Source organism: Bos mutus, chromosome 17, assembly GCF_027580195.1.
Source record: "Bos mutus isolate GX-2022 chromosome 17, NWIPB_WYAK_1.1, whole genome shotgun sequence".
Lineage (NCBI taxonomy): Eukaryota > Metazoa > Chordata > Mammalia > Artiodactyla > Bovidae > Bos > Bos mutus.
The window spans coordinates 21,640,290-21,667,230 of record NC_091633.1 but is presented as its reverse complement, the minus strand read 5'-3'; the positions used below and the strand labels follow the sequence as shown (position 1 = coordinate 21,667,230).

General features: G+C 49.9%; 1 protein-coding gene across 2 annotated transcripts in view; it reads left to right on the top strand.

The window, feature by feature from the left end:
* Positions 1-2,578: 2,578 nt before the first annotated feature.
* SCARB1 (scavenger receptor class B member 1) overlaps positions 2,579-26,941 on the top strand; it is a 93,185-nt gene continuing 68,822 nt past the window's right edge. Inside the window, exon 1 of one of the 2 annotated variants that reach the window (XM_070386326.1) lies at positions 2,579-2,931. In XM_070386326.1, the coding sequence (XP_070242427.1) occupies positions 2,806-2,931 (126 nt within the window). In that variant the 5' untranslated portion in view covers positions 2,579-2,805. The remainder of the gene's footprint in view (positions 2,932-26,941) is intronic. The other variant, XM_070386327.1, reaches the window with a different exon arrangement.

Here is a 26,941-nt window from a genome sequence, read left to right as displayed (position 1 = left end):
TAAAGAATTCAAGGCAAGTATATTAACTAATTAATGAATTGGTCGATTAATTAAAGAAGTAATTATTTCAAGCCTTTAATGAATATGTACGAGATGTCAGGCATTGTTCCAGGTGCCGGGAATACATCCATGAGCAAAAACAGACCAGTTTGTCTCTCTTGGGAGCTGGAGAGAGAAAGAGGCAAACAAATAAATGAAGAAGACAATTTCAGATAAAATGGGGTGGGTTGATAGAGTGATGGTAAACCTACATGGGAAGGAAATCCAGAAGAGGGGATATACATATATGTACAGCTGATTGACTTTGCTGTTCAGTAGAAACCAGCACAACATTGTAAAGCAGTTATACTCCAATAAAAATTAAAAAAAAAAGAGTGACTGGTGGGTTGGGAGTTTCATTTTGGACAGATTCAACAGTGAAGGTCTTTCTAAGGAGTGAGGTTTGAAGTGAAACCTGGAGGAGAAAGAGTCACACCTGGGCAAGGGCAGGCAGAGGGAATAGCTTATGCAAACGCCCTGTGGCTGGAATAAGCTGTTTAAGAAACAGAAAGAAGGGCTAGGAGCCTGAGGTACAGAGAACAAGCTGGTGAGGTTGGGAGATGCAGGCAAAAAGGTGGGCAGAAGCCAGCACAGTTAGGACCTCTGGGCAGCAGTAACAAGAACAGTTAGCTTTGTGGTGCTTTCATCTTGGGGCACTGTTCTATGTCCTGTTACATCTTCCCACTCATTTAATCCTCACAACAGCCCCTGAAGAGAGGCTTTTATTTTTATTTATGTATTTAGTATTCTTTTGATATGGACCATTTTTAAAGTCTTTATTGGATTTGTTACAATATTGTTTCTGTTTTATGTTTTGGTTGGGAGGCATATAAGATCTTAGTTCCCCCACCAGGGATCAAACTCACAGCCCCCAGCACTGGAAGGTGCAGTCTTAACCACTGGACTGCCAAGGAAATCCTGGAGAGAAGCTCTTCTTATCTCCATTTGATAGGTGAAGGAACTGAGGTGCAGAAAGGGCCAAGCCACTTTTCCCAGGACCCTACGGTAGGAAACCCCGGAGTAAGGACTTCTTGGAGCCTGTCTCCATATGACACCACAGACACCTGATCCAGCCACCTCTGCCCCAGCTACCCTGATCTAGGTCGGGGGTTGGGTCTCTGCTTCTGGTAACCTGGACAATGTTGGGTCCCCCGAGGCGAAGACAGTGCTAGGCAAGGCAGTCACAGCAGCTGCTTGATACATACTGACTCAGGCCAGGCTGTTGCTTAAGGATGGGCCTGGGAGAAGGCTGCTTCCTGCCAGGGTTGAAGAAGAATTTCATTCTGAGCCCTCAGGGACTGGGCTGCCTTACCCAGGTGTTGGGGATCCCCGCGTGACCCTCAACTAGACAATGAGGGGACTGACCTACATCAGGGTTCCAGGATCAGTGCAGGGTGGGGGTGCTGCGGGCACTCTGAGCAGGTTGGCGGGGGGGCCTCATGGAGGACTGCAGGGGAGCACATGCCCATGTTTTACTATTTTGGAGGGGGTGTCAGTAATCTATCCTTCATTTCCTCATTTGCCCATCCTCTGTCTTCCTGTTCATTAGAAAGCAGACACTTGGATTTGTTGACCTAACCTGCTGTGCCTGTTTCCTTATGTGCAAAATGGAGTCGGTGTGGGAAAGGCTTTTAGCACAGAACCTGGCTCCCAGAAGGCTCCTCACCGCTTCATTCTAAACTGTTCCTTGTGAGCAGACATTCCTAGCCAGGCAGCCGTCAAGCTACTGAGAGGGGAGGGTGGGGGCAGAGAGCTGCCCCGTAGCATTTTAGGGCCTGGCGATGGTCACAATGCAAGAACAAATGAATGTGGCACATGCCTGGTGGCGCCCCTTGATAAGGGTGAGGGGAGAGCTGACGCTATTCTATTTCACACAGGGTGGCTGGGAAGGCCTTTCCGATAAGATGGCCCCAGCAGTCGTGAAGGAAGAAGCGGGGCAGATATCTGGGTGCGGGTTGGGGGCGGACAGAATTCCAAGTTGTGGGGAGTATGAGGTCCTGAGGCAGGAGTCTGCTAGGCTTGTTCCAGGGAGAAAGAGGCTGGAATAGAATGTGTGTGCACGTGTGTGTGTGTGGGGGGGGGTGGGATGGGGTGGGGCCAGCTGAGGACGCAGAGGTGGGTGCGGGGTTGGGGGGGGAAGCTCTGGAGTTCCTGCAAGAGTTGGGAAATTTCTACTAAATACCAAAAATGATGACGGTCAGGACAGAGGAAGTGGGAGGGGAGGAGGGGCGAAATGAGAGGAGGAGGAGGAGGGAGACAGCAGGAGGAGGGGGAGAGAGATGCGGGGGAGGGAGAAGATGGGGGTGCTCATGGAAAGGGATAAGCAGGGAGCAGGTGGGAGTGAGGAAGCGGGGAAGGGTTAGGAGGTGGAGGGGAGCCAGGTCCAACTTTGCACGCGGGCCACGAGGGCCCCAGGGCTCCCTCAGCCAGAAACGGAAGCTCGGGCGCCGGATTCCCGGCGGTGGCCCCGCCCCAGTCGGACCGTCTGATCCGCGCCCCGCCTCGGGCACGCCCCTTACTAACTTAGGCCCCGCCCCTTCGCCCATGCTCGCCCGCGCCCGCCCGGATCCCGGTGCCCAGGGCGTCCCGGGGGGCGGTCCGCCCCGGTGATGGCGCATAAAACCGCTGGCCACCTGCCGGGCCGCTCCTCCGTGCTCTGCGGGCCTCGTCCTCGGAGTCGCTGCCTCTATCACCTCCGTCCCCGTCTCGGTCCCTCCACAGGCGCGGAACCCCGCGAGCACCGCGCGGGCGCCGGGGCGCGCAGACATGGGCAACCTCTCTAGAGCGCGCCGGGTGACCGCGGCGCTGGGTTTCATCGGGCTCCTCTTCGCCGTGCTGGGCATTATCATGATCGTGATGGTGCCCTCAATCATCAAGCAGCAGGTCCTCAAGGTGGGTGAGGGGCTTGGCCTGGGACCCATGCGCGGGATACCGTCCGAGGCTGGAGGGCGTTGGGCGCCCGGGAAGGCCAGGCGCGCAGCCGGCGGGCTGGCGACCTGGTGCCGGGATCCGCGTGCCCTGGGCCCGGGCCCCTGAGCACCGGAGAGACCAGAGGGCATGAGGCAAGCCAGTTGGCCATCTTTCCCAGGAACCTCCCCGACTCAGGACGCAGGCTGAGTTTGGGGGCCAAGGAGGCCCCCCAGGGCCTTCTGCTGGAGGCACTTGACTGGGGTTGGGAAAGCCTGAAGTAGAGACCACCTGGGAGCCTGACCTCACCTGAAGGGTTCGGGGTCCAAGGCGGGCGTGGAGTGTGGCCGTGTTTCTGATGCCGCCAGGAGAAGCCCTGGGGCAGACTCCATGCTTCTTGCCTACCGTACAGCAGCCTCTGACGGTGTCTGGTAGAACCGGCACTGCACTTTGCTTGCTTCCTGTGAGCGCAGGCGGACAGGAACCCTCCAAGCATGTGCATGTGAGGCTCACATGGGTGCCCAGGCCGCCACTTGTCCCTGCTTCCAAAACCTCCCCTTGCAGACCTCTTCTTTAAAGGCAGAATGGGTTGCCCTCTCCTCCCCTGCCGCTGCCTTCCTGATGCAGATTGGCAGTGATAAGCTGCTTTACTCCCCAGATCCACGCATGGGCAGGAATAAGCCCAAGGCTGCATAAACAGGGTCCTTCAGGAGCCCACAGCCTGAGGGTTTTCCTCTGATCCTAACCTTATACACCACTGCCCTTTCAACCAGGGAGACAAATTAAGGCTGTCGGCTGGCCTTCAGACCGGCAGACTCTGCCCTGGGTGTCTGGGCAGCCTGTTTGAATGAGCCTGGAGTTACTGAAGGACAGGCAGATTCCAGAGTATCACATTCAAGCTAAAACCATTCAGGGCTTTGAGGCCAAGGCCACAGCACCTGCAGGGCTCAGAGGGGAAACTGAGGCTCACCTTGGCGCCTCCCAGATACAGCCAAGATGCAGAGCTGGGATAAAGATGTGGCTCTTGTCACTTGCTAATTGATTGCTCTTTCCCCCTACTTTAGGCGAGTTTCTTGAGAATGAGGACTGGGTCACATTTCATGTCCATGCCCCATGCCCAATGCAAGATGCTTGAGAGATGAATGAATGAATGAAGGCTGTATCTGCTTAGACCCGGCTGCCATTTTTTTGGCTTTAAAGATGGAGCAACACCCTTCTGGTTTTTCTCGAGGTCTCTGGGCCAGTGGTTGTCTGGGTCATATTGGCCACAGCATGTCCTTTGTTTTGTTCTCAAATCTTGTCCCATTAAGTCCTGTAATCTGATTGCAGGGAGGTCCTGGCCAATGGTGACATTGAGTTCTGAGTTCCTCTTAGTGGTTTTTTAATTTTGCCTGTGAAGTGGCGGGAAAAAGTTTTGTGGGGAGACCTCAGAGCAACAGAACTGCTTCTTTTTATCCCATGGCGGCCAATGGGTGTTTTTGCTTTGCTTTACAAAGTAGCTGTAAAAAAAAAAAAAAAAGGTAGCTGTGAGAGCTTTATCTCAGTGAAAGCTGGCTGTAAACGCCTGCCAATTTTGTAGTTTCTGTGCTGTGTGTACCCTGGAGGGATGGTCACTCGTGTCTGTATGCATGGTGAACCCTGTCGTGATCCTGTGCAAGAGCCTCTTACTTTGGGGGTGGGGGGATGGGGAATGAGTGGAATTTATAGTTGATGAAGAATCTTGTCAACCCAGCCCTTCTTGGACTTAATGCAGGTGTTTTCTTTTTATGGCAGTCAGAAGGATGTGTATGTGTTTGTGTGAATGTACATGCACACATGCATGCCCTACCTAATTTCTCATTCCTCCTCTGGGCTTCCAGAGAAGAAAGCACCACTGTCCTCAGTTGTCCCGGAGCTAAGATTTCCAGGCTTAAACTTGAGGGAGAGTCACCCAGCATCTACCATAAATATCCCAAAGGTGATTGGTCTGTGGCTGAGTGGTGTGAAGACATGGAGGCGAGCCCAGCCTGTGCCAGCTTCTTGGACAGCTCAGGCGAAGCTCCGGCCAAGAGCCTTCCGTCAGAAGAAGAGTGTGTGTTCAGGAGACTGAGTGAATAGTACATTAGGAGAGGAAGGGATGGCCTGTTGGTGTTTGCTTTGGCTGCACGTGTCCATGTACAACTTGAATGGGAGGACTTGTGCTTTGATTTCTACTGTTTTATGCTTTGGGGTTAATGAAAGAAGTCCATGTATATAAAAGACATGCATTCTTTTTTAACCGAGAAACTATTTCTCTTCTTTTTTAAAATGTAATTTTATTTATTTGTTTTGTGGCTGTGCTGGCTCTTCACTGCTGTGAGGGCTTCTTTCTAGTTGCGGCGAGCAGGGGCCCCTCTTTCCGGTGCACGGGCTTCTCATTGTGGTGACTTCTCCTGTTGCGGAGCAGGGGCTCCAGGGCACTCGGGCTTCAGTAGTTGTGGCATGTGGGCTCACTACTTGCGATTCCTGGACCCTAGAGCGCAGGCTCAGTAGTTGTGGTGCGCGGGCTTAGCGGCTCTGCAGCATGTGGGATCTTCCTGGAACAGGGGTCGAAACTGTGTGTCTCTGCCATTGGCAGGTGGATTCTTCATCACTGAGCCACCAGGGAAGCCCCAGGACATGCATTCTTGTTTGTAAAAAAAATTCAAGTTGAGGGAAAACAGGGTCTCTCCCCTCGCTCATTTTATTCCCCTTCTCGATAGTACCACTATCATCAGATTATCTTTGTAAGAAGACTTTTATAGAGATACACATCATGGATGTGTATTTAGACATAGTAATATATACTTACACGTATTGAACTATACTATGTCTAAACAGCCTGCAGTTTGCTTTTCAATTCACAGATACCATTTGAAAATGTTTCCATATCTGTCACATTTTCACTGCTGCATAGTATTTCTTTGAATACTGTACACTTACCTGTTTCTCCACTGACTGATAATTTTCTCATACATACCTTTCTGTGTATGTGGATCACCACTTCCACTGGGTGCATTTCTAGAAGAGAAACCTCTAGACCAGAAGGTCTGTCCGTTTTGAATTTGGTCACAGCCTAATGACCTTTCTGAAGATCAAGAGCATTTATAATTCCATCCAGAGTATGAAACTACTCACTCCCCCACATCTCTGCCATTATTGGTGATGACCAGTGTATTAGCATCTTGAATAATTTTGGCGGGTTAATCTGATGCGTGTAATTTACATTTCTCAGGTTGCTGATGGGGTTGCACTCGTTTTGAAACTGGTGTCAGTTTCCAGAGCTCAGGGTTTGCAGACCTGGGCGTGCCCTTTGCTTGCTGGGGACCTCAGGCCAGGTACTTCACCTCTGAGCCAGGGGTTGTGTCTTCAGCTCTGAGGCAGGAATCAGATCTAGTTTGCCTCCTGTCAAGATGATGAAGTGCAAAGGTGATGACATGTGTGTAACCCTGGATGTACCCGTTTTCCCATTTGAAGGTTATCACACTCATGTAAGCTGTTGTGGTGTTTTTCCTTCCTACAGATAAGGAAACTGAGGCATACAAAGCCCAGAGACATGTCAGGGTTCACACAGCTCATGGCAGTTATGGTCAGGAATCCTGACCACAAATCTGGGTCTACACTTCAATAGGGGAATAGGAAGGAATGCAGAAGTCTTTTATCCAGTGGATTTCTGGGCAGAGATTATAGAGAAAGATCTTTATATATTTGGGCACAGAAAAGCAAAGCGGACGAACATGTGACTAATTGAAAAAAGCCATAAGGTTCTTTGTGTTAAAAAAAAAAAACACTCCATGAAATTCTGTATTTTTACTAGATTTCTATCAGTGCTTGTAAAAGCACCGAAAAAGGTGTGGAAGGGTGCACCAGACTGACAAAAGTGGTTATTCAGGGAACTGGGGGTGTGGTGGGGGGAAACATGCTTTATCTGTGAAGTTCATACTTTTTTTTTTAATAATTAATTAATTATTAATTTGTCTGCTCCAGGTCTTAATTTTGGCCCATGGGATCTTTTTTTTTTTCAGTTGCAGCGTGCAGAGCTTTTTTAGTTTCGGCATGCAAACTCTTAGTTGTGGCTTGTGGGATCTAGTTCTCTGACCAGGGATTGAATCTGGGTTTTCTGCACTGGGAGTGTGGAGTCTTAGCCACAAACCCCCAGACTTTTTCTTTTTAAACAAGGAGAATATATTCATGTATTATGTGTTTAGTTAAAGGTTAGTTATGAATCCATAGCTTTCCCCCAAAGAATGGCCAGATGAGTTCAATACAGAGTGTGGGAGGCTCACAGCTGAGGGGACCTGTGGATGGAGCTCCCTGGGAGAGGCCTTGAGGGAGAAGAAGACTCATTTCTTCTCCTTTCTCCCCACCAGTGGGGAGGGTTGGATGAGAGGTATTCAGACTGAACACATTTAGGAGTGTAATCAAGGATGACTACGTGCCAGGCATCTTGGTAAATGTCAATCATCTCAATTAGTCCTGGGAGAATTCTGGGACACACCTTTCATTGTCATCGTCTACAGTTAGGGAAACAAAAGCTTAAGAGAGTAATTTGCTGGTGTGTGTGTGTGTGTGTGTGTGTGTGTGTGTGTGTGTGTGTAAATAGTCTGAGGCAAATCCCAGGAGGACGGGCATGCTTGTATCCATAGCCTCGAATGGAGCCTGGCATGCGTGGCCCTCTCTGTTTGTATGGACCAGAAACCCTGGGCTAGGTCTCTGGGCATGTATTCCCAAATTACTGGCTGTCTCTGGTCCACCAGGGGAGGTCCTGCTGGGCCAAGGGGAAGGGGCTTATCTGCTGGGCCACTGCGTGTAGTGATGGACCTGGTAGCCTTCTCCACGGCCGGGGGTGGGGGAAGTGGGAAACCGAATCTCTCTTTTTTAAAAAAAGATTTTATTTGTTTTGGCTGTGCCGGGTCTTAGTTGAAGCATGTGAAATCTTTAGTTGTGGCATGTGGGATCTAGTTCTCTGACCAGGGATCGAACCTGGGCCCCCTGCATTGGGAACTCAGACTGTAAGCCACTGGACTACCAGGGAAGCTCCTTCTCTGCCATCTTTAAAGTTTTATAGTTGGAATCAGCCTTGGGTGCTTTATCCACTCATTTTTCCAGCTGCCAAATTCTTCCCTCACCTGTGTCCCCAGCTCAATAAATGACACCTCCATTTGTTCCCTCAAGCACAAACCTTGGGTTATCCTGGATGCCTTTTGTGGTATCCTTGTATCTGCTGCATCAGCAAAATCTATTAGGATTACCTTCAAAACATATTTGCATTCTGACACCTTGTCAATATCTTTGCCACTCTGGCCTCCTCCATTCACCACTTGGACTGATGCTGTAGTCTCATCTCTGGTCTCCATAGACAACCTGATCACGTGTCCTCTCTGCTCACAGCCCTTTAAGGTATCCCCATTTCACTCTGAGTGAATACCAAGGTCAGTGTGGTGACCTCCCTGCCATGATCCAGCTCCTGTTGCCTCTTTCACTGCACCCCCTGCCTTGGCCCCCCTGCTCACCTGCCACAGTGTCCAGTCTTCAGTGTCCTTGAGCCCACTGAGCCTGGTTCCACCAAACTCTCTGGCTTCCCTTCCCCACCGCTCTGAAGGCTCGCCCCCCAGATATCTGCATAGCTCACCTCTCACATCCCTAAAAGCCACCCCCACTTATGTTACATGTTGATTTGTGCATTTTCTTTCTCCCTCGTGGGCAGGAGTGGGGGCTCTCCTGTCACTCTCTCTGTAGTGACCCCAGGACCAGATCAGCGCTTGGGTTCACAATGGGATGGTGGGATGAACAGACCCTGAGCGCTTTGAGGTTGGGCTCTTCCTTGGCCTTTTCCCACCCCCACTCTCAGCCTCCCTATTTTTACCCCCTCTCCCTCTGCAAGGGCCACCCAAGGAACCTTTAGGACACCATGCTGTGTCCCAGTTGCTTCTCACCAAGGCGTAAGTGCTCAGTCGTGTGTGACTCTTGGTGGCCCCATGGACTGTAGCCCACCAGGCTCCTCTGTCCATAGGAATTTTCCAGCAAGAATGCTGGAGCCAGTTGCTGTTTCGTCCTTCAGGGGATCTTCTTGACCCAGGGATTAAACCCACATCTCCTGTGTCACCTGCACTGACAGGTGATTTCTTTACCACGGAACCACCTGGAAGCCACCAGTTGCTTTTCGCCCTCTGGCAGATTTCTTTCTTGTGTCAGTTCAGAGGTGGGGGTTGGGGAGAGATAACGATCGTAGACACTGATTAAGCACCAGATACCCTTCTAGGTGTTTAACTTGCAGTCATTCGCTTCATTTAGTATCTAAATAGCTTCCTCATTTTTTATTGAGGGCAATGGAAGCACAGAGCCGAAAAGACACTTGCCGCAGGCCGCACCGCAGCAGCGGCAGCCCCAGATTCTAGCTGGGTGGGCTGCTGCCTGTGGCCCCTCTTCACCACTCTCCGTATCCCTCAGAGCTCAACTTGGTGTTTGGAGGCAGGGCAAACCCTTCCCCTGGTCTCTGCTTGGGTCCACCGTCCCTTGTCCTTTTCCTGCACAGTGGGGCGGTGGGGTCCTTCCCAGGCTTTTCTCCTGATCATCACCTCCCTCAAACTGTGAGTGCAGGGTGCCTCCCGACGCCTTCCCTCCATGGCTGTCCGATAGGCCTGGGGGGGCTCTAGAATCACCAATGCCAAGGGAAGCTGCCTGTGGTCCCAGCGATTCTCAGGGTGGCCCTGCTGTCCTGCAGGGTCTGCTTGGCCAGCTCTGTTCCCTGTCCCCTGTCTGGGGCTCCAGAAAGCCCCAGGGGTCGTGTCTCAGAGGGTGTCAAAGTGTTGAGGGCTGACTGCATCTGGCTGCCTCTGGCCATGGAGGATAAGGCTGTAGACTTGACCTGTGGCCGCAGATCGCAGGGGATGCACTCCCTTCTCAGGGGGCAGTGGGGTCGCAGGTGTGTTCCAATTTTGTTGTGTTTTTCTTCCTCTTTCCTGCCTGGGGCTTCCTACCCCTCTGGTGTGTGAGAGGGCGGCTTCCACTACTCCAGAGCCAGGGCTGAAAAACATGGGCTATTTTTAGTTTCCCTGAGTGTCAGTTATTTTTGTTTCCCTCTTTGCTTCTCATGGATTTGCTTCACCAGTGTGTGTGTTTGAGAGTGTGCTGCATATACATGTTGATGTATGTATACGTGTGCTGGTAGTACACGTATGACACATGAACATGTGTTGGCACGCACCCACGCACACTTGTGTGTGACCATATGCTGAAGCATGCACACATTCATGTTGTGTGTTGGCATGGGGGCACAGTGTCTTTGTGACAGCATATGTATGTATGCTCATGAACACATGTGTACACACACATTGACGTGCCCACACTTGGTTCTTGGCACACATGGGTTCACACGTATTATTGTTATCCATGTGTATATGCGTGGGTTCACATGTGTGTCGGCACATGCTGGGCGTATAGTTACACATGTGGACACCTATGGTAACACGTGTTCCAAGCGTGTTGGGGTGTGTATACACACACGTGGCCATGTGTCGTATTGCAGTCTGGCTTTCTGGAGGTCTGGCCCGGGGCTGTGTTCAGTGCACCTAAAGAAAGAAATAAAGAAAGAAAAAGTGAAGTCGCTTAGTCGTGACTGACTCTTGTGACCCCGTGGACTGTAGCCTGCCAGGCTCCTCGTCTTTGGAATTTTCCAGGGAAGGGTACTGGAGTGGATTGCCATTTCCTTCTCCAGGGGATCTCAGGAGGGCTTCCCTGGAGGCTCAGATGGTAAAGAGTCTGCCTGCAGTGTGGGAGACCTGGGTTCAGTGTGCCTGGCTTTTCCCATTTCATGACATGTTCCCCAAGCCTTCCTAGGATGACTCATACTTGCCAGGCCTTCTCTCTGTGACCCATGTGGTTAGCTAGAATTTAGAGAAGCTTGGCTATCTGGAATCATCCTGTTATGACTTCAACATGTAGCAAACGGGATGGAAGTGCGTGGATGTCAAGGACTTGCTTGTTGAAGATTTTCATTTTCCCTTGGGCAGTTTTATTCTGCTGGAACCTGGGCCCAGGCACGTCTGCTCCATCAGTGACTGTGGATCTTGGTGCCTGGAAGCATGATCCTATGCGCTTGGTCAGCAGCAGAGAGGCCCCTGGGCAGAGAGGCCCCCCAAGGCAGGTTTCAGCCACAAGGCTGACTTCTCTGGCTCATCATCTTAGAATTAGAGAATTTGGTTACGAGAGCATCTACTCCCCTTCCCCCAACCCCTCTTCTGTGCCATAGAGATCCAGCAGCTTTGTCCCCATAAACACATTTAGAGTGCAAAGAATTCAACTCTAGGTAGGACTCAGCAAAAAAAAAAAAAAAAGGAGAAGTTCTTTTATGTACCTCATCTCCTACCCGCTGGTTCAGATGTGACCTTGGCCTCCACTGGCCCTTGGAGGGGCCATGGGAGCTGAAATGCAAAGAGAAACAAAAACCAACACCAAAAAGCTCATTCTTGGCTTTGGGGCTCTCTGGGGCCCTGGAGCTGGCGAATTACAGCCTGTCCAGGGGTGCCTGGGACCCACATTTGAAGCTCAGAGTCATTCTGCTCAGAACCTCCCTGAACCCAGAGGTCCGGGCCCCTGGTGACCCTGGGCGCAGCTGGCTTCATTGTCTGGCTTCCTTCCCCCACCTCCACCCCATCGTTTCCTCCTGTGCCCCGATTTATTGCTTCGTGCTGGGTAGGAGGAAGGAATAGGAGTGGCCCAACCTGTACTTGCTTCCTGGCATTTGGGGTGAAGTTCCTTCCACCTTTTCTGGAAGCTGCTAGAAGGACTCTCGAGACACTTTGATGTGTGGTCTCTTGGGCTGCTCTTGAACTCAGATGCTGGTGTCTCCTTATCTCCCTGACCGCTGGCCATTGGCACGTCCCTGCACTAAAGCCTTTCCTGGCTGAGGTCACACGATCTCACACGTCTAATGCCATCTTTGTCTGGGCCCCTCCCAAATTTATATCCTAGGCCCAGGCCTTTCCCCTTGAACTCCAGCCTTGAGCATCCAGTGGCCAGCTCTGTATCTCAGCCCGGGTGTTCAAAGGCAAGTCATGCTTACTCTAGCCAGTGCTTGACTTCCCATCACTGCCCCTGCCCCAGAACTTCATTCCTCCCACCACGTTCCCATCTCAGGCCATCGCTTCTCCATCTGCCAGCTCCCGCGGCCGAAAGCCTTGGAGTCAGCCTTGATTCTCTCACTTCCCACGTGGGACCTTTTGTTTTTGGCCTCATCTTCAAAATATATGCAGAGAGACCTCCTTGGTGGTCTAGTGGCTAAGACTCCACGCTGTCAATGCAGGGGGCCCGGGTTTGATCCCTGGTCAGAGAGCTAGATCCCACAGGGCGCAACTTTTAAAGTTCACATTCCAGGACAAAAGATCCCTCATGCTGCAATTAAGAGATTTCGCATGCTACAACTTAGAAAAAAAAAGGTCCCTCATGCCGCAATGAAGATCAAAGATCCCCTGTGCCCTAGTTAAGATGTGGAACAGCTAAATAAATAAACAGATAAATGTAAGATACTAAATAACCCGAAAAACACAAAAGTAAAAATGTACCCAGAATCCAGCTTCTCTCCACACCCAGGGCCACCACCCTGGTCCAAGGCACCATCAAGTTTCACCTGGATTCCTGCACATCTCCGTGTCCACCTTTGCTCCCTGGCTAGGTTTTTCAGCACAGCAGCCAAAGGGATCCCATGAAATCTGCAATCAGAGCATCAGCCTCTTCTGCTTAAATAAAGCCCGGCAGTGGGCCCACACCATCCCCTCCGAGTCAAGGTGAGGCCTTATGTTGGCCCTTGAGGCCCGTACCATCCGAACCTCACCCCTTTCTGTCCTCCCCTTCAGCTTGACCTTGCACCCGGCCCTGCTGGCTGTTCCTCAGACTAACTGGCACATCAGCCTTATTGAGTTCTTCCCTTTGCCCACAGCTCTTTCCCTGATGTGACGTGTGCGTGATTCTCTCTCCTGCCTCCTTTAGGCCTTTGTTCGGATCTCACTTTCTCATGAATCTCTTTCTTTTTTTTTTTTTTGGTCTCACTGTGCAGCATGCGGGACCTTACTTCCCCTACCAGGGATCGAACCTGTGCCCCTTGTAGTGCAAGTGTGGATTCTTAACCATGGGGCCACCAGGGAAGTCCTTCTCTTTTTGAATATTGCAAGTTTTCTTCCCTTTCCCCGGTGCTACGAACTTTCCTTACCCTGCTGTTTTTCTTCTGTTGACCCATCATCCGCTGAGATACTGCAGAATTCACCTTTGTATCCTGTTTATTGCTTATTGTCTGTTTCTCTCCATGAGAGTGTCAGGCCCATGAGGGCAGGGACCTTGGGTTTTGTTCATTGCTGTGTCCCAAGCACTTGGAACGATGCCTAGCACATAGTGGTAGGTTCTCGAATAGTTACTGAATGGATGTTTAGAAAACGAGAGTGGTTTCACAGGGAGGTACGTGACCAGTGGCAAGTTGTCACCCTCTATGGTGACGTGGGGGGCTCCCCTCCCCCTGTGTGGCTCCACTCCACATGAAGCTGTCCTATCTCTCACCTACTACAGGAGCTCCCTCTCCGGGCCATCTGCTCCTACTCACGCCACTCTTGTCCATTTTCCCTGCCACAGTAGAATGTTCTTTATTGTTTGTCTTCTTATTTGGGATTATTTTTGATATTTCTTTCTTTCTTTGGCTGTACCTCACAGCCTGCGGAACTTCCTTGACTAGGGATTGAACCTACACTCCTGGAAGTGGAAGCATGTTGTCTTAACCACTAGACCACCAGGGAAGCCCAGCTGCACTTATATATGTACGTAGTTTATCTATTTCTGGCTGTACTGGGTCCTCATTGCAAGGGTTGTCTCTAGTTGCAGGGAGCGGGGGCTGCTCTCTAGTTGCGGTGTTGCAGTGTACCGGCTTCTCATTGAGGTGGCTTCTCTTGTTGTGGAGCTTGGGCTCTAGGGCTCATGGGCTTCAGTAGTTGTGGCCCACAGGCTTAGTTGCCATGTGGCATGTGGAATCTTCCCAGACCAGGGATCGAACCCATGATCCCTGCATTGGCAGGTGGATTCTTATTCATTGGACCACCAGGGAAGTCCCCCTATGCTCTTAAAAATAATGTAAATTGCATCATTTCACAATACTGATTAAAACCTTCTTGGGTGTGGTATGAAACCCATTTGCTCCTCATGGCCTGTGAGCCCCTTTCCTGCATCCACTCCCTGCACTTCTGTCTGTTGTAGCCTCACAGACTTTTCTTCTTGTTGTTTTTTGTTTTTGGTTACGCCACGCAGCTTGCAGGATCTTAGTTCCCCGACCAGGGATCGAACCTGGGTCCTAGGCAGTGAAAGCATGGAGTCCTAACCACTGGACAACCAAAGAATTCGCCTCATGAGCTTTTCTTTTCCTCCCATGCACAGGTGTTCTTTCCTGCATCAGAGCCTTTGCACAGACTGTTCCTTCTCCCCAGAAGCCTTTTTCCTCCTGACTTTTATGCTGGATTCTTTTCATTTTTAAACTCAAATGGTACTGTTGATGATTACCCCTCTCCTCCCCCACTCCCCACCCTATGAACCTACCCTATCTGTGTTATAAGCATTCCATGTTATTATCTTCTAACCTGTCACCATTCTGGAATGATACTGTTCACTTGGTTGAGGTTCCCCGGGACAGGGGCCTCGTCTGTCTTGTTCATGACTGTATCCCATGGTTGGGAACCCTGGTCTAGGGCAGAGACCTGGCTGGGAAGGGACCTTAGGCCGAGCCAGTGAGAGGAGTCCAATCGGGATCTTCAAATTCATGGATTTGGAAGGCAGACTCCTTGGCTTCAATGCTGGCTCTTCCCCTCCTTCCCGTCCTATCTCCCGCACCAGAGAGGACCTGGGAGCCTGGTCTTTGTGGTGTGTCATGGATTCAGGACCTGAATCTCAACAAGTCCTGCTTGTATTCCAGAGATATCTCTCTGACTCCAGTGACTGGGTGTTTTTCCTGGCTGAGCGTTGGTGTCTTCTGATTGATCCCTCCTCTGCCCCAATTCGAAGGGACATGGGTTTATGAAAGTTGTCATTGGGGCCATCTGGGGGTGGTAGGTTAAAAAACAGCACCTGTCTTGGCCCAGGGGCCCAGGGAGGTGTGGAGGCTGGCCTGGAGCCACCTCACTCTGCCTCCCAGAGGGAGAAGGGATCCTCCTGCTGGCATCTTGGCTTCAGCTGGGTGGCTTGGATTGGGGGAGGGGTGGTATTTCCCTCCCACTGCATTGAGGCCCTGGGTCATCATTAAAGTGGAATTGTTTATGTTTCTTGTCCTTGTGGGCAGAAATGGCGTGAGGCTGGAGTTGGGAGACCCAGGTCCAGTTTGCTGGTGATACGTACTTCCTCTGTACGTATAGGATCTCATGTCATCTCAACCATGCAAAATCATTTACCTGCACTCAATAAACCACAAGTCAACTGGGTCAGTATTGGCCTGGAGGGTGCAGAGAGGCGGTGGGGAGGGAGCTTCCTGTGGCCCTGTTGTTTCTCCTGTGGGTCCTGTAAGGGATCCAGCCTGAATGCAATCCAAGAGTTAAATATTCATTTTTAAACCTAGGGCTCAGATGGCCACCTGCGCCACATGGGGGAGAAACTGGTTGCTTTTAATTTCCCCATGAGTCTCCAAAGGGAACTTTGTGGAGGGACCTTCAGAGGTAATTAGAGAATTTTCCCAGTGGCCAGGTAAAGTTGCAGTATGAAGGCTCATGGGCTCTGATTGGCAGGGCTTGTCTCATATGCTTATCCCTGAGCCAATCACTGTAGCTTGAGAAATGGACTGCTCTGATTGGTCAACCTTGGATTAGATGCCCGTCCTTGGAGTTGGAGAAGGAGGCCTTTTTCCCCCCTAAAGCAGGGAGACTGAGGTGGGGTGGGTGGTGCCCTAAAGGAAAAGGGTGGGAAGGACTGTTAGGAGAAGGAGGAAAGGGTGACAGGCAGCAGAAATGGTTGATGGATGCTTTTCTCCAGAATAGCTTTCTCACTTCATCTCATTGCCTCCCACTGCCTCTGCCTATTGTAGTGTTAGAGATTATTTTCTTTGTCTCTACCTTGGACTGCTTGAGAGGGTGGTAACTAACTGATCAGCTAATTGTTTCTGTCAGGGAATGTTTCATAAACTCAGATTGTTAGATCTGGCACTCAGTTCCATCTTTTATTCTTTGAGGAAACAAAAACCCAGAGGGAGCTAGGATTTAAGTCAGGCCAGAGAGGAAATTAGGAGTGAGCACTGTCAGGGAAGACTGTTGTCAAGTGGGGAGGGAAAGTGGGTGATCAGATGGGCTGGGGGAGCAGGGCTTGGGAGAAGCCCAGTGGTTGTGAAACCAAGTCATGAGCTAATGTTTTTCAGGTAGAAAGTTCCCAGGGTCCTGGTCTGTATGCCTGCCCACCCACCTCCTGGAAGCAGGATTGGGAGGAGGTGTTTGTTGTAAACTGGGAGAAGTGTCAGGGCTGGGGTGTGCCAAAGTGCAGGCTTTGGCTTTCCCGGGTGGGAGCCAACCTTGGTGTGCACTGGAGGGGGTGGCGTGGAAGAGAGATAAGCGAAGTTTCTCACCTTCATCAGAACTTGCCCAGGTACAGATGCAGAGGAGTTGACCGGGAATCATTGTAGCTAGCAGGTATATTCTGTGAACCCGCACACCTGTCATCAACAGTCCCCCGGATGAACTCCTGACAACCTTGTTGATCCTTGTCCCAAACCCTAGGACATACCCTTCTTCACCTAGGACAGTGAGGAGGTCGGTGTGGGAGTGACCCATCTGGACAGCCAGGGTCTCTGGGAGCATCCCCTTGCACACAGAGAGTGCCCTGTGTGCCCGAGTGAGAACCTTCCACCTGAATGAGAAGCATGGGACAGACTGGAACAGGGGGAGCTGGCAGGCAGTGTTGACATGTCATCATCAAGGTCAGGCATGGCTTCTCAAACCCCCAGGATTCTCTCTAGGGTCTGGCCAGAGTTTTGGCATCCAGGAGCTAGGTGGACCCAAGAGCGTAGACTTCGGAGCCAGGCAGCCTGGGTTCAAATCCTGGTTCTGCCCTTTCTTAGCTGTATGTCTTTGGACAAGTGACTTAACCTCTCTGTGCCTTATTTCCTCCTCCGTAAAATGGAATTAATGAAAGTATCTCCTATACAGGGCTCTTATGAAGATGGGGTGTGGGCACGTGTGACGTGCTTAGAAGTGGTCCCAGCCTTTTTGGCACCAGGGACTGGTTTTGTGGAAGACATTTTTTCCAGGGACCCAGGTGTAAGGGGGATAGTTTTGAGATGATTCAATGCATCACGTTTATTGTGCACTTTATTTCTGTTTTTCTTACATCAGCTCCACCTCAGATCATCTGGCATTAGATCTTGAAGGTTGGGGACCCCTGACTTAGAATAACAGTTTGGCAAGTGTCACCTGAGTTTTTTCTCTTGTCATCATATTAACCTTATACACACATCCATTGTAGGATTAGTTAGTTGGTCACTTTACCGAAATGGGACTGCACTATGCCCACTTTCCAGCATCTTGCTTTTCTGACTCCATCTCTTCTCTGAATTTTCCCCAGGCACCTGGGTAGCTCTCAGTGGGTATCTAGATGACTGAACATCCCACGGTTGTACCAGCCATTCCCATGAGCAGTAGTGTTCTTTTCCCACCCTGATGTTTCAGTTTGAAAACTTTTGTTTTGGGAAAGTTGTGAACACAGTGCAGTGAATTTCTGTAAGCCTTCTCTCGAGCTCCACTGATGCTGACAATTTGTAGCATTTGCACTCTCTGTCTCTCGTGGCCAAACCATCTGGGAGTTGCTTGTGAACCTGATGACATCTCACTCTGGAGCACTGCAGCGTGCGTGTCTTAAGGACAGAAATATTTTTTTTTGTAACCACCAGTCACCGTCACACTCAGGAAAGCTTGTGTTGGTTTGCTTCTTTGATCTCATGCTCAGATGACATTCAGAGTCTCTTACTGTGCCAAGAGCACTATTACAACAATTTTTTGCCTTTATTGTTTGAATCATGTCCTGTGTCTGGTTGCCTTGTTTCTTTCTCCTCCTCTAATCCAGACTAGTCCTCCAGCCCTGTTCTTTTTACTGAACCCTTCACAACACTAGTGTTTATAAAGGGATAGGCCAGTGTTTTGGCAGGATGCCCTTCAATTTGGATTTGTCTGTTTCTGCATGAGCGCACATTTTCTTCTGACAGATTCCTACACAAAAGTCTCCTTGTTTGAGTCAGATGGGGGTAGAGCCCTCCTGGCTGAGTTGGGATGGATATTGGGACTTTCCTCCCTCACCCCCAGCTTGGCAGCCAGCCCCCTCCTGCAGCCAGCCTGGGCCCCCCCGGGTGAGTTTGAATCGCCCCACGGACTGGAAGCGGAGAAGGCAATGGCACCCCTCTCCAGCACTCTTGCCTGGAAAATCCCATGGACAGAGGAGCCTGGTGGGCCACAGTCCATGGGGTCTCGAAGAGTCAGACACGACTGAGCGACTTCACTTTCACTTTTCACTTTCATGCACTGGAGAAGGAAATGGCAACCCAATCCAGTGTTCTTGCCTGGAGAATCCCAGGGACGGGGGAGCCTCATGGGCTGCTGTCTATGGGGTCGCACAGAGTCGGACACGACTGAAGCGACTTAACAGCTTAGCAGTTGGACTGGAAGAAGCCCCTGATTCCATCTGGCCTCGGCTCTTTCAGCTGTTCCTCCATCTGCTTCCTAATTTCCTTAGCTCTGATTCCTTGCCCTCACGCCCAGGTGTGTGGATCCTTCCAGCCGCCCTCAGCCAGCCTGCCCGCTCCCCTCCAGCCCTCATCGTCTCCCAGGACCATGGAAACATGATGCCCTGTGGGCTGGGTTGCCACCTCATCCTCTGGCCTGGGAAGGCATTGCAACTCTGGGGTGCCAGAGCCTGCCTGGTGGAGATGGGATGGCAGGTGAGGGCCTTCTTGTCTTCCCAGCCTGTCCCTCTGAGCCTTACAGAAGTTCTTGTGCCAGGTCCCCCTGACCCCATCTGGCCTCTTGGCTGGCAGATGCAGGTCACTCTGGATTTACTCGGCTGAGAGCCCACTGCCGCTGGAATCCCTTGGCAGCTTTGAAAGACCAACTAGGCCTCGGGACTTCCTTCGACTGCCTGTTCCCAGGGTCCGCGGATTCCACCTGCTTCAGTCTCCTGCTTTGGATTTTCAACTTTGAATTTTGTTTTTTCTGCATTTCTCTTGTTGCGGCACACAGACTCTAGAGCGCAGGTTCAGTAGTTGCAGTGCATGGGCTTAGTTGCCCGAAAGCATGTGGGATCTTAGTTCCCCGACCTGGGATCGAACCCGAGTCCCCTGCATTGGAAGGCGGATTCTTAACCACTGGGCCACCAGGGAAGTCCCCTTTCTTTTTATTGTAAAATATTACTGGGAGAATGGCATTGAAATATGTATAATATCATTTATGAAACGAGTCGCCAGTCCAGGTTCGATGCACGATACTGGATGCTTGGGGCTGGTGCACTGGGACGACCCAAAGGGATGGTATGGGGAGGGAGGAGGGAGGAGGGTTCAGAATGGGGAATACATGTATACCTGTGGCAGATTCATTTTGATATATGGCAAAACCAATACAATATTGTTAAATTAAATAAAATTAAAAATAAGGCTGATAAAAAAAAAGAAATATTACATACTTGAAAGTAAGTGTCTAAGACACACATGTTAAATAAATATCTAAGATAAGCATTAGTGTGATCATCTCCAGATAAAAAAGCAGAACCTCATCTGCCCTCCAGAAGCCCCTGCAGAAGCTTGCTTGGCTTCTTATCATGTTATGATGTCTACATCCCTAAACACTGGGATTAGCTTTATCTGATTGTGAACTTTAAATGAGTGGAATCTTACTGCTATGATCTGACTTCCTGTATTCTCTCAAAATTCATACTTTGAAATCCTAATGTCCAAAGTGATGAAGTTAGGAGGTGAGGCCTTTGGGAGGTGATTAGCTTATGAGGGTGGAACCCTCATGAATAGGATTAGTGCCCTTTAGAGAACCCCCTGCCCGCCCCCCGCCGCCACCGCCGCACAGAGAGCTCCCTTGCCTCTTCCATAATGTGAGGACGCAGTAAAAGTCTCTAGCCCAGAAGAGGGTCCTTACCCAACCAAGATCTCAGACTTCCAGCCTCCTGTTTTTTTAAGCCATCTGGTCTGTGGCATTTTGTGAGAACCACCCAAACGGACTAAGACAGAAATTGGTTCCAGGAGGGGCTCTGCAGTAATACACTTAAAAACGCAGAAGTGGCTTTGGATCTGGGCAATGAATAGAGGCTGGAAGAGTCTTCAGGTGCTTACTGGAAAAGCCTATTACTGCCACGAAGAGATCATTAAAAGCAATTCTAAGAACTTCCCTGGTGGTCCAGTGGTTATGACCTCATGCTTTCAATGCAGGGGGCATGGGTTCAATCCCTGGTTGGGGAACTAAGCTCCCACATGTCACCCTCATGCTGTGTGGTGTGGCCAAGAAAATATATATTTTTTAAAAAAAGAATAAAGTGATTCTCGTGGGGGTTCAGATAGAGAGGAGAGTTGTTGAGAAAGCCTCTGGTTTGTTAGAGAAACCTAAGAGGCTGTGAGCAGAATGTTGGTGAGGCCACTCTGATGATATCTCAAGTGAAAAAGAGGAACTTGCAAATTGGGGGAAAGGCCATGTTTGTTGTGAAATGGCAGAGGACCTGGCTGAGTTGTGATTGTGTTGCAACGTTTTTGGTAGAATTGGTGGGTGATGAAAGCGGCTACCTGCCTGCAGCTGGTTCTAAGCACAGTAGCTCTGGAATGCTTATGATCAAATGCCAGCAGAGGGACAGGACTTAAAGATAGAATTGATACTCAAAGGGGAATCTGATCTTTAAAAATTTGGAAAAGTCTCAACCTATCTGTATTGGAAAACAAAAACCAAGAAAAGGAGACTGCCTGTTGGGAAGAGAAGACCAAGGGTAATGACAATTTGATAAGATTAGTGTGTGTGTCAACAAGACATCTGCCACCTGAGCAGGAAAATAGCCAGATTGGACTGAAGGGGAAGACGGGAAGGCATGAGGTGGGAGGTCGGGATTCTTAGATTTTTCAGGACAGGACTAGGGAGCTATTTGACTGGGAAAATGCTGTTTAAAATGAGGGAGGAAGGACCAGAAGGCCATTCAGAGATCACCAGGGCTTCCTCTTCAAAAGTGGGGTCATTGCCCACGTTTCAGATGACTTCTGCTCAGTGGAGCCATGGGGCCCGGGCTGCCCCCCCCAACAAACCCAGGTAGGTGGAGCCACCAGGGTGCGAGTATCACCTGGAGAGCCTTAGGCCTGGGGCTACCCCCGCAGAGCTGTGGGGGCCCAGCCACAGCCATAGTGGGTCTGGAAGACAGAACATCAGCCCAAGGATGGGTTTTTCTTGAACCTTGGAGTATATGTTGATCGCCCCATTAGGTTTGGGGGTCACCTTGCACCTGTTCCCTTTTTTTTTTTCCTATTTCTCCCTTTGGAATGGGAGTGCCTGTCCTATGCCTATCTCACCACTGCATTTTGGAAGCACATAACATATGTGATTTCACAGGTTCACAGCTGGAGTCTCACCGGTTTTTTTTTATTTTATTTTATTTTTAATTTTTTTTTATTGGAGTATAATTCCTTTACAATATGTGTTAGTTTCTGCTGTACAATAAAGTGAATCAGCTATATGTATACATATATCCCCTCCCTCTTCAACCTCCCTCCCACACCCCCCTCACTCATTTTTGATTTATATAGTTAGATGAGACTTTGGACTTCAACTTTTGGGTTGATGACTTGTGAGAGAGACATGGATATGGGGCAGCATTCATTATGGCCTGAATGTTTGTGTTTCCTGGCCCCCCCAAATGCATATGTTGGAAACCTAATACCCTCGGTGATAGCATTGGGAGGTCAGGCTTTTGGGAGGTGATTTGGTTATGACAGTGGATGGAGCCTTCCTGAATAGGATTAGTGCCCTCATAAAAGAGACCTTAGAGAGCTCCCTCACCCCTTCCACCATGTGAGGACACAGTGAGAAGTCTGCACGCCAGAAGAGCACCCTCATCGGACCACGCTAGCACCCTGATCCCAGACTTCCAGCCTGCCGCCTTATGAAATAAATGTTGTTTATAAGCCACCCATTCGGTGATGTTTTGTTACAGCAGCCCAGCCCTGATGGAATAAGACACATACTCTGTATTTTTTTTTTTAATTTTGTCTTGTTCTTGCTTCCCATTATGTTTGTGAGACCCATCCATGTTGTTACAATAAACCACACCCCATCTTCATATCTGTAAAATATTCCATGAGGCTGTCCTGGTTTCTCCATCGTGTGAGCGTCTCCAGCTCCAGGTTATGAACACTCTTGGCCCTTGCCCTCGGAGTGCACGAGCCTGATTTCCTCCAGGGTCCACAAGAAGAGGCAAACCTGCGGGTTCCCAGAAGTGCCAGACTTCCGAAGTGATCGAATCAGTGTTCAGTTTCATTACAGGCTTTTTATTTAATAACGTATAGAGGTGAAATTCACATAACGTAAAATGAATCATTTAAAGTGATCCATTCAGTGGCAGTTAGCACATTCACGGTGTTGTATAACCACCACCTCTGTCTGCTTCTAGAATGTTTCTATCACCATCCTTTCTTCCTTCCAACTCCCCTGTTCCCTGGCAGTCACTAGTCTGCTTTCTGTCTCTAAGGATGTATCCATTCCGGACATTCCCTTTAAATGAAAACCTACACTGCGTGGCCCTTTGTGCCAGGCTTCTTCCCCTCAGCATCGTGTTTCCAAGGTTCTTCAGGTTGTAGCCTGTGTCAGCGCTTTACTCCTTTTTATGGCTGAATCATATTTCACTGTGTGTGGATGAAACACATTCTGTTTATCCATCTATCGGTGAGGGACACTTTGGTTATTTCCACCTTTTGATCACTGTGAATGGTGCTGCTGGGGATTTGTGTGTACACATGTTTATTTTCCCTTTGAAAATATTGTCTCCTTTAAAAAAAAATATTTTATTTTTGGCTGTGTTGGGTCTTCGTTGCTGCACGTGGGCTTTCTTTAGTGCTTGGCCTTCTCCTTGTGGTGGCTTCTCTCATGAAGCACAGGCTCTAGGCTCTCGGGCTTCAGTAGTTGCAGCTCCCGGGTTCTAGCGCTCGGGCTCAGTACTTGTGGTGCATAGGCTTAGTTGCCCCAAGTCATGTGGAATCTCCCCAGATCAGGGGTGAACCCATGTTCCCTGCATTGCAGGGCAGATTCTTAAACCACTGGACCACCAGGGAAGTCCATTTGTCTCCTTATATTTCTTCTTCTCCTCCTCCTTCTCATGTCTCACCCCTCCCTGCCCCTGCACCCATCCCCTGGGGGGTATGTCTTTAAATAGGACATGTATGTCCTTGTGCCACAGGTGGTGCTGGGGGTCTGCTTGGAACAGTGGTCTGGAGCTTGGTTTTGAGCAAGGTAGGTGTGGAAGCCCGTCCTGGCTCTGCCTTTTGCCTGTGCGTGACCTGGGGCAGGTTTCCCAAGTCTCTGGGTTTGGTTAGACTCCCATAAAATAGTACAAACCACGCCTTCCCAAAGGGTTGAAATGAAGATCAAATGGGCTAATAGGTGGCAAGTGCTTTGAGTTGGGCATGGCCAGGCAGGTCCTACGCCTAGCACATGGGCTGCCAGAGCCTGGGAAGAGAGCAGACCTCTTTCTTGGTCCCCGACTCCTGCTCTTAGCCCTGCTCTTGTCCCTTCATCATCTGGAAATCTATCCACGTATTCTTATCTGGCCCATGGCTTCTTCTAATGCCTGGATTTCCGAGTTTATATTCCTCTCATTTTATTTATTCCTTTTATGACGGGTGTCTGGTTCCTTCCACTCCTACCTCCCCAAGCAGCAAACGTCCTGGAACTTCCCATCGTAAAGTTCTCACGTATTTCCTTGGGATGTGCAGGGCCTGGGACAGCCAGGTTGTAGGGCACGCATGGGAAGGGGGAGGCAGGGGGGCCAGAGTAATCAGACGTGCCTTCCAGAAGGGTTCTTGCCGTGCCCTCCCACATCTCCTCCAGCACCTGATACCATCTGGCCTTCTAGAATGCCAGCGGTTGCCATGGGTGTTGTTTTCTTTTGCATTTCTAAGTTGTGTTCAATCCTTCTTCAATTTGTAAGCCAATGGGAGTACAGGGTCGAGGCTCAGAGTTTGGGGGGACCCGTGGAGGGTACACACAGTAAACTGGAGATAGACCCCAGAATTTGGACTTGGTTTAATTAGAAATCTTTTGTCCCCAGTGACCAAGGTCAGCTGCAGGGAGAGGACAGAGGATACGAGGGGCATCTGTTCAGCTATAGAGGCTCAGTGGGAGAGTTCAGCCTTATTCAGGATGGGGAGGGATTGTAGCTGACCCCACGTACCCTGGGCTATTGTCTGCGGTCAGCATAGGGGTCCCCTCCCGCTAAGGGTGTCCTGTGGTCACCTTGCTGTGTAATTGTCATGTGTGTCTTTATTTCCGAGGGCTTTGTCTTCACGTGGCCATCCCCTCTGTATGCCTCTGTGTCCTTGTCTCTAATTTTATTTGACTTTTGGCCACACTTTTTTTATTGGGCTACACTGCGTACATGCAGGATCTTAGTTCCCCTACCAGGAATCACAGCCAGGCCCCCTGCAGTGGAAGTCTTAACCACTGGACTGCCAGGGAAGTCCCCTCCCTGCCTTTTCTTATCTGTCACTGAATTTAGGACCCACCCTCAGTCCAGGAGGACCTCATCTGGAGATCAGTAACTTGTTCACATCTCCAGAGACACTTTTCCAGTGTTGCCTTCTGAGGTTCCAGCTAGGCATGACTTCTTGGGGATACTGTTCAACCCAGAACCAAGTGTTTGTCCGACCTTCGGACCAGCAGAACTCCAGGTTCAAATCCAGGCCCTGGCTCTTGGATTCTCTAGGAACTTGATTTTCTTCTGAAAGTCAATGTCCTCTCTGCAATTGGCAGCTGGTTTTCTCAGCTCCCACAAACTAAAATACAGGTAGAGCGGCCTTGGATGTGGCATGACAGCTTAAGACATGCCACTTAAGACAACTGGACGGGACGTGCTTGGTAGGATGGCTCTTGCCAAGACAGCCCCCACTGGCACCAGAAATAAGGAAAATAAAATAGGGGCACAGTGAAAAAAATTGAAAGTGGGGACTTCCCTGGTGGCCCCCTGGTTATGACCCTGAGCTCCCAATTGCAGGGGTCACAGGTTCCATCCCTCATTGGGGAACTAGGATCCCACATGCCATGCATAGCCTGGCCTAAGACAGGATAAATAAAGATTAAAGTTTCTTAAAAAAAAAAAAAATTGAAAGCATACAGAAAAAGAGTCACAACTGCAATAAAAAAAAAAAGAAAGAAAAGGCAGTACATAAAAAGTTATAGCTCCCTTGCCCCACAGCGGTCCTGGCTGCAAAGGCAACTTGGGTTAATAGTTCCTTCCTGACAAATAGTGTTTGTGTTCACTGGGAGCAGGATATCTTCCTGTCAGGTCCACCCACCAGGACCCCGCTTGCCTTTCTCCACCTTGGTTTGGCACCAAGGGGGTATCTTGGAGACCTTTGTTCTAGCCCGGAACTCACCCTCCTGTTCCTGGGCTGAGGGCCTGTTTCTGTGTGTACAAAGCTGTGGGCTTTGTATACGGAGCGCTGTAAAGGCTGGGGCTGTTTCTCTATTTACTGCTGAAACTGTGACCAAAGAACTCGTTCCTTGGGACCTGACAAAGGAAGACACAGGTCCGGATCCATTCTGAAGAAACCTTCCTGCTGGTGACGGCCATGTTGTCTTCTGGAACTTTCTCAGGGCAAGTGTGTTTCCTGGGACTTCTGTAACACATGATCACAGATGTCTTTTATTTTACTTTTTTGGCCACACCTCAAGGCATGTGGGATCTTAGTTCCCTGACCAGGGATTGAACCCATACCCCCTGCATTGGAAGGTGGAGTCTTAACCACTGGACCAACAGAGAGACCCATACAGATGGGTGGTTTAGAATAGAGATGTCTTCTCTCTCAGTTCTGGAGACCAGAAGTCTGCAGTGGAGGTGTTGGCCATACTCTCACTAAGGAGCCTTGTGTCTTTTGGTGACTCCAGGCACTCCTTGGCTTGTGTCTGCATCCCTCTGGTCTCTGCCTTTATCTCCCATGGCGTCTGCCTCTGTGTCTTTGCTACTGTGGACACTCATCATTGGATTTAAGGTCCACCCATGTAATCCAGAATGATCTTATTTTGAGATCCTTAATTACATCTGCAAAGACATCTTTTTCTGGGATTTCCCTAGTGGCCCAGTGGTTAAGACTGTGTGTTCCAATGCAGAGGGCACAGGTTCTGTTCCAGGTTAGGGAACTAGATCCCACATACAGCATGGCGCATGCAGCCAAAAAAAAAAAAAAAAGACCTTGTCTCCAAATAAAGTCATGTTCACAATTAAAAAAAAATTAATTTGGCTGTGCCAGGTCTTTGTTGTGGAACGCAGAATCTCTTAGTTGCAGCATGCAGGATCTTTGGTTGTGGCATGTGGGTCTAGTTCACTAACCAGAGACTGAACCTGGGCCCCCTGCATTGGGAGTTTGGGAGTCTTAACCACTGGACCTCCAGGGAAGTCTCCATATTCACAGGTTTTGGGGCAGAACTTCCTGTGCGCTAGGCACCAGGCTGCCTATGGTATGGGTTCATTGGATCCTCATAACCTCTTCTGAGAAGGCAATGGCACCCCACTCCAGTACTCTTGCCTGGAAAATCCCATGGACAGAGGAGCCTGGTAGGCTGCAGTCCATGGGGTCGCTAAGAACTGGACATGACTGAGCGATTTCACTTTCACTTTTCACCTTCATGCATTGGAGAAGGAAATGGCAACCCACTCCAGTGTTCTTGCCTGGAGAATCCCAGGGACGGGGGAGCCTGGTAGGCTGCAGTCCATGGGGTCACTAAAAGTCGGACACGACTAAGCGACTTCACTTTCACTC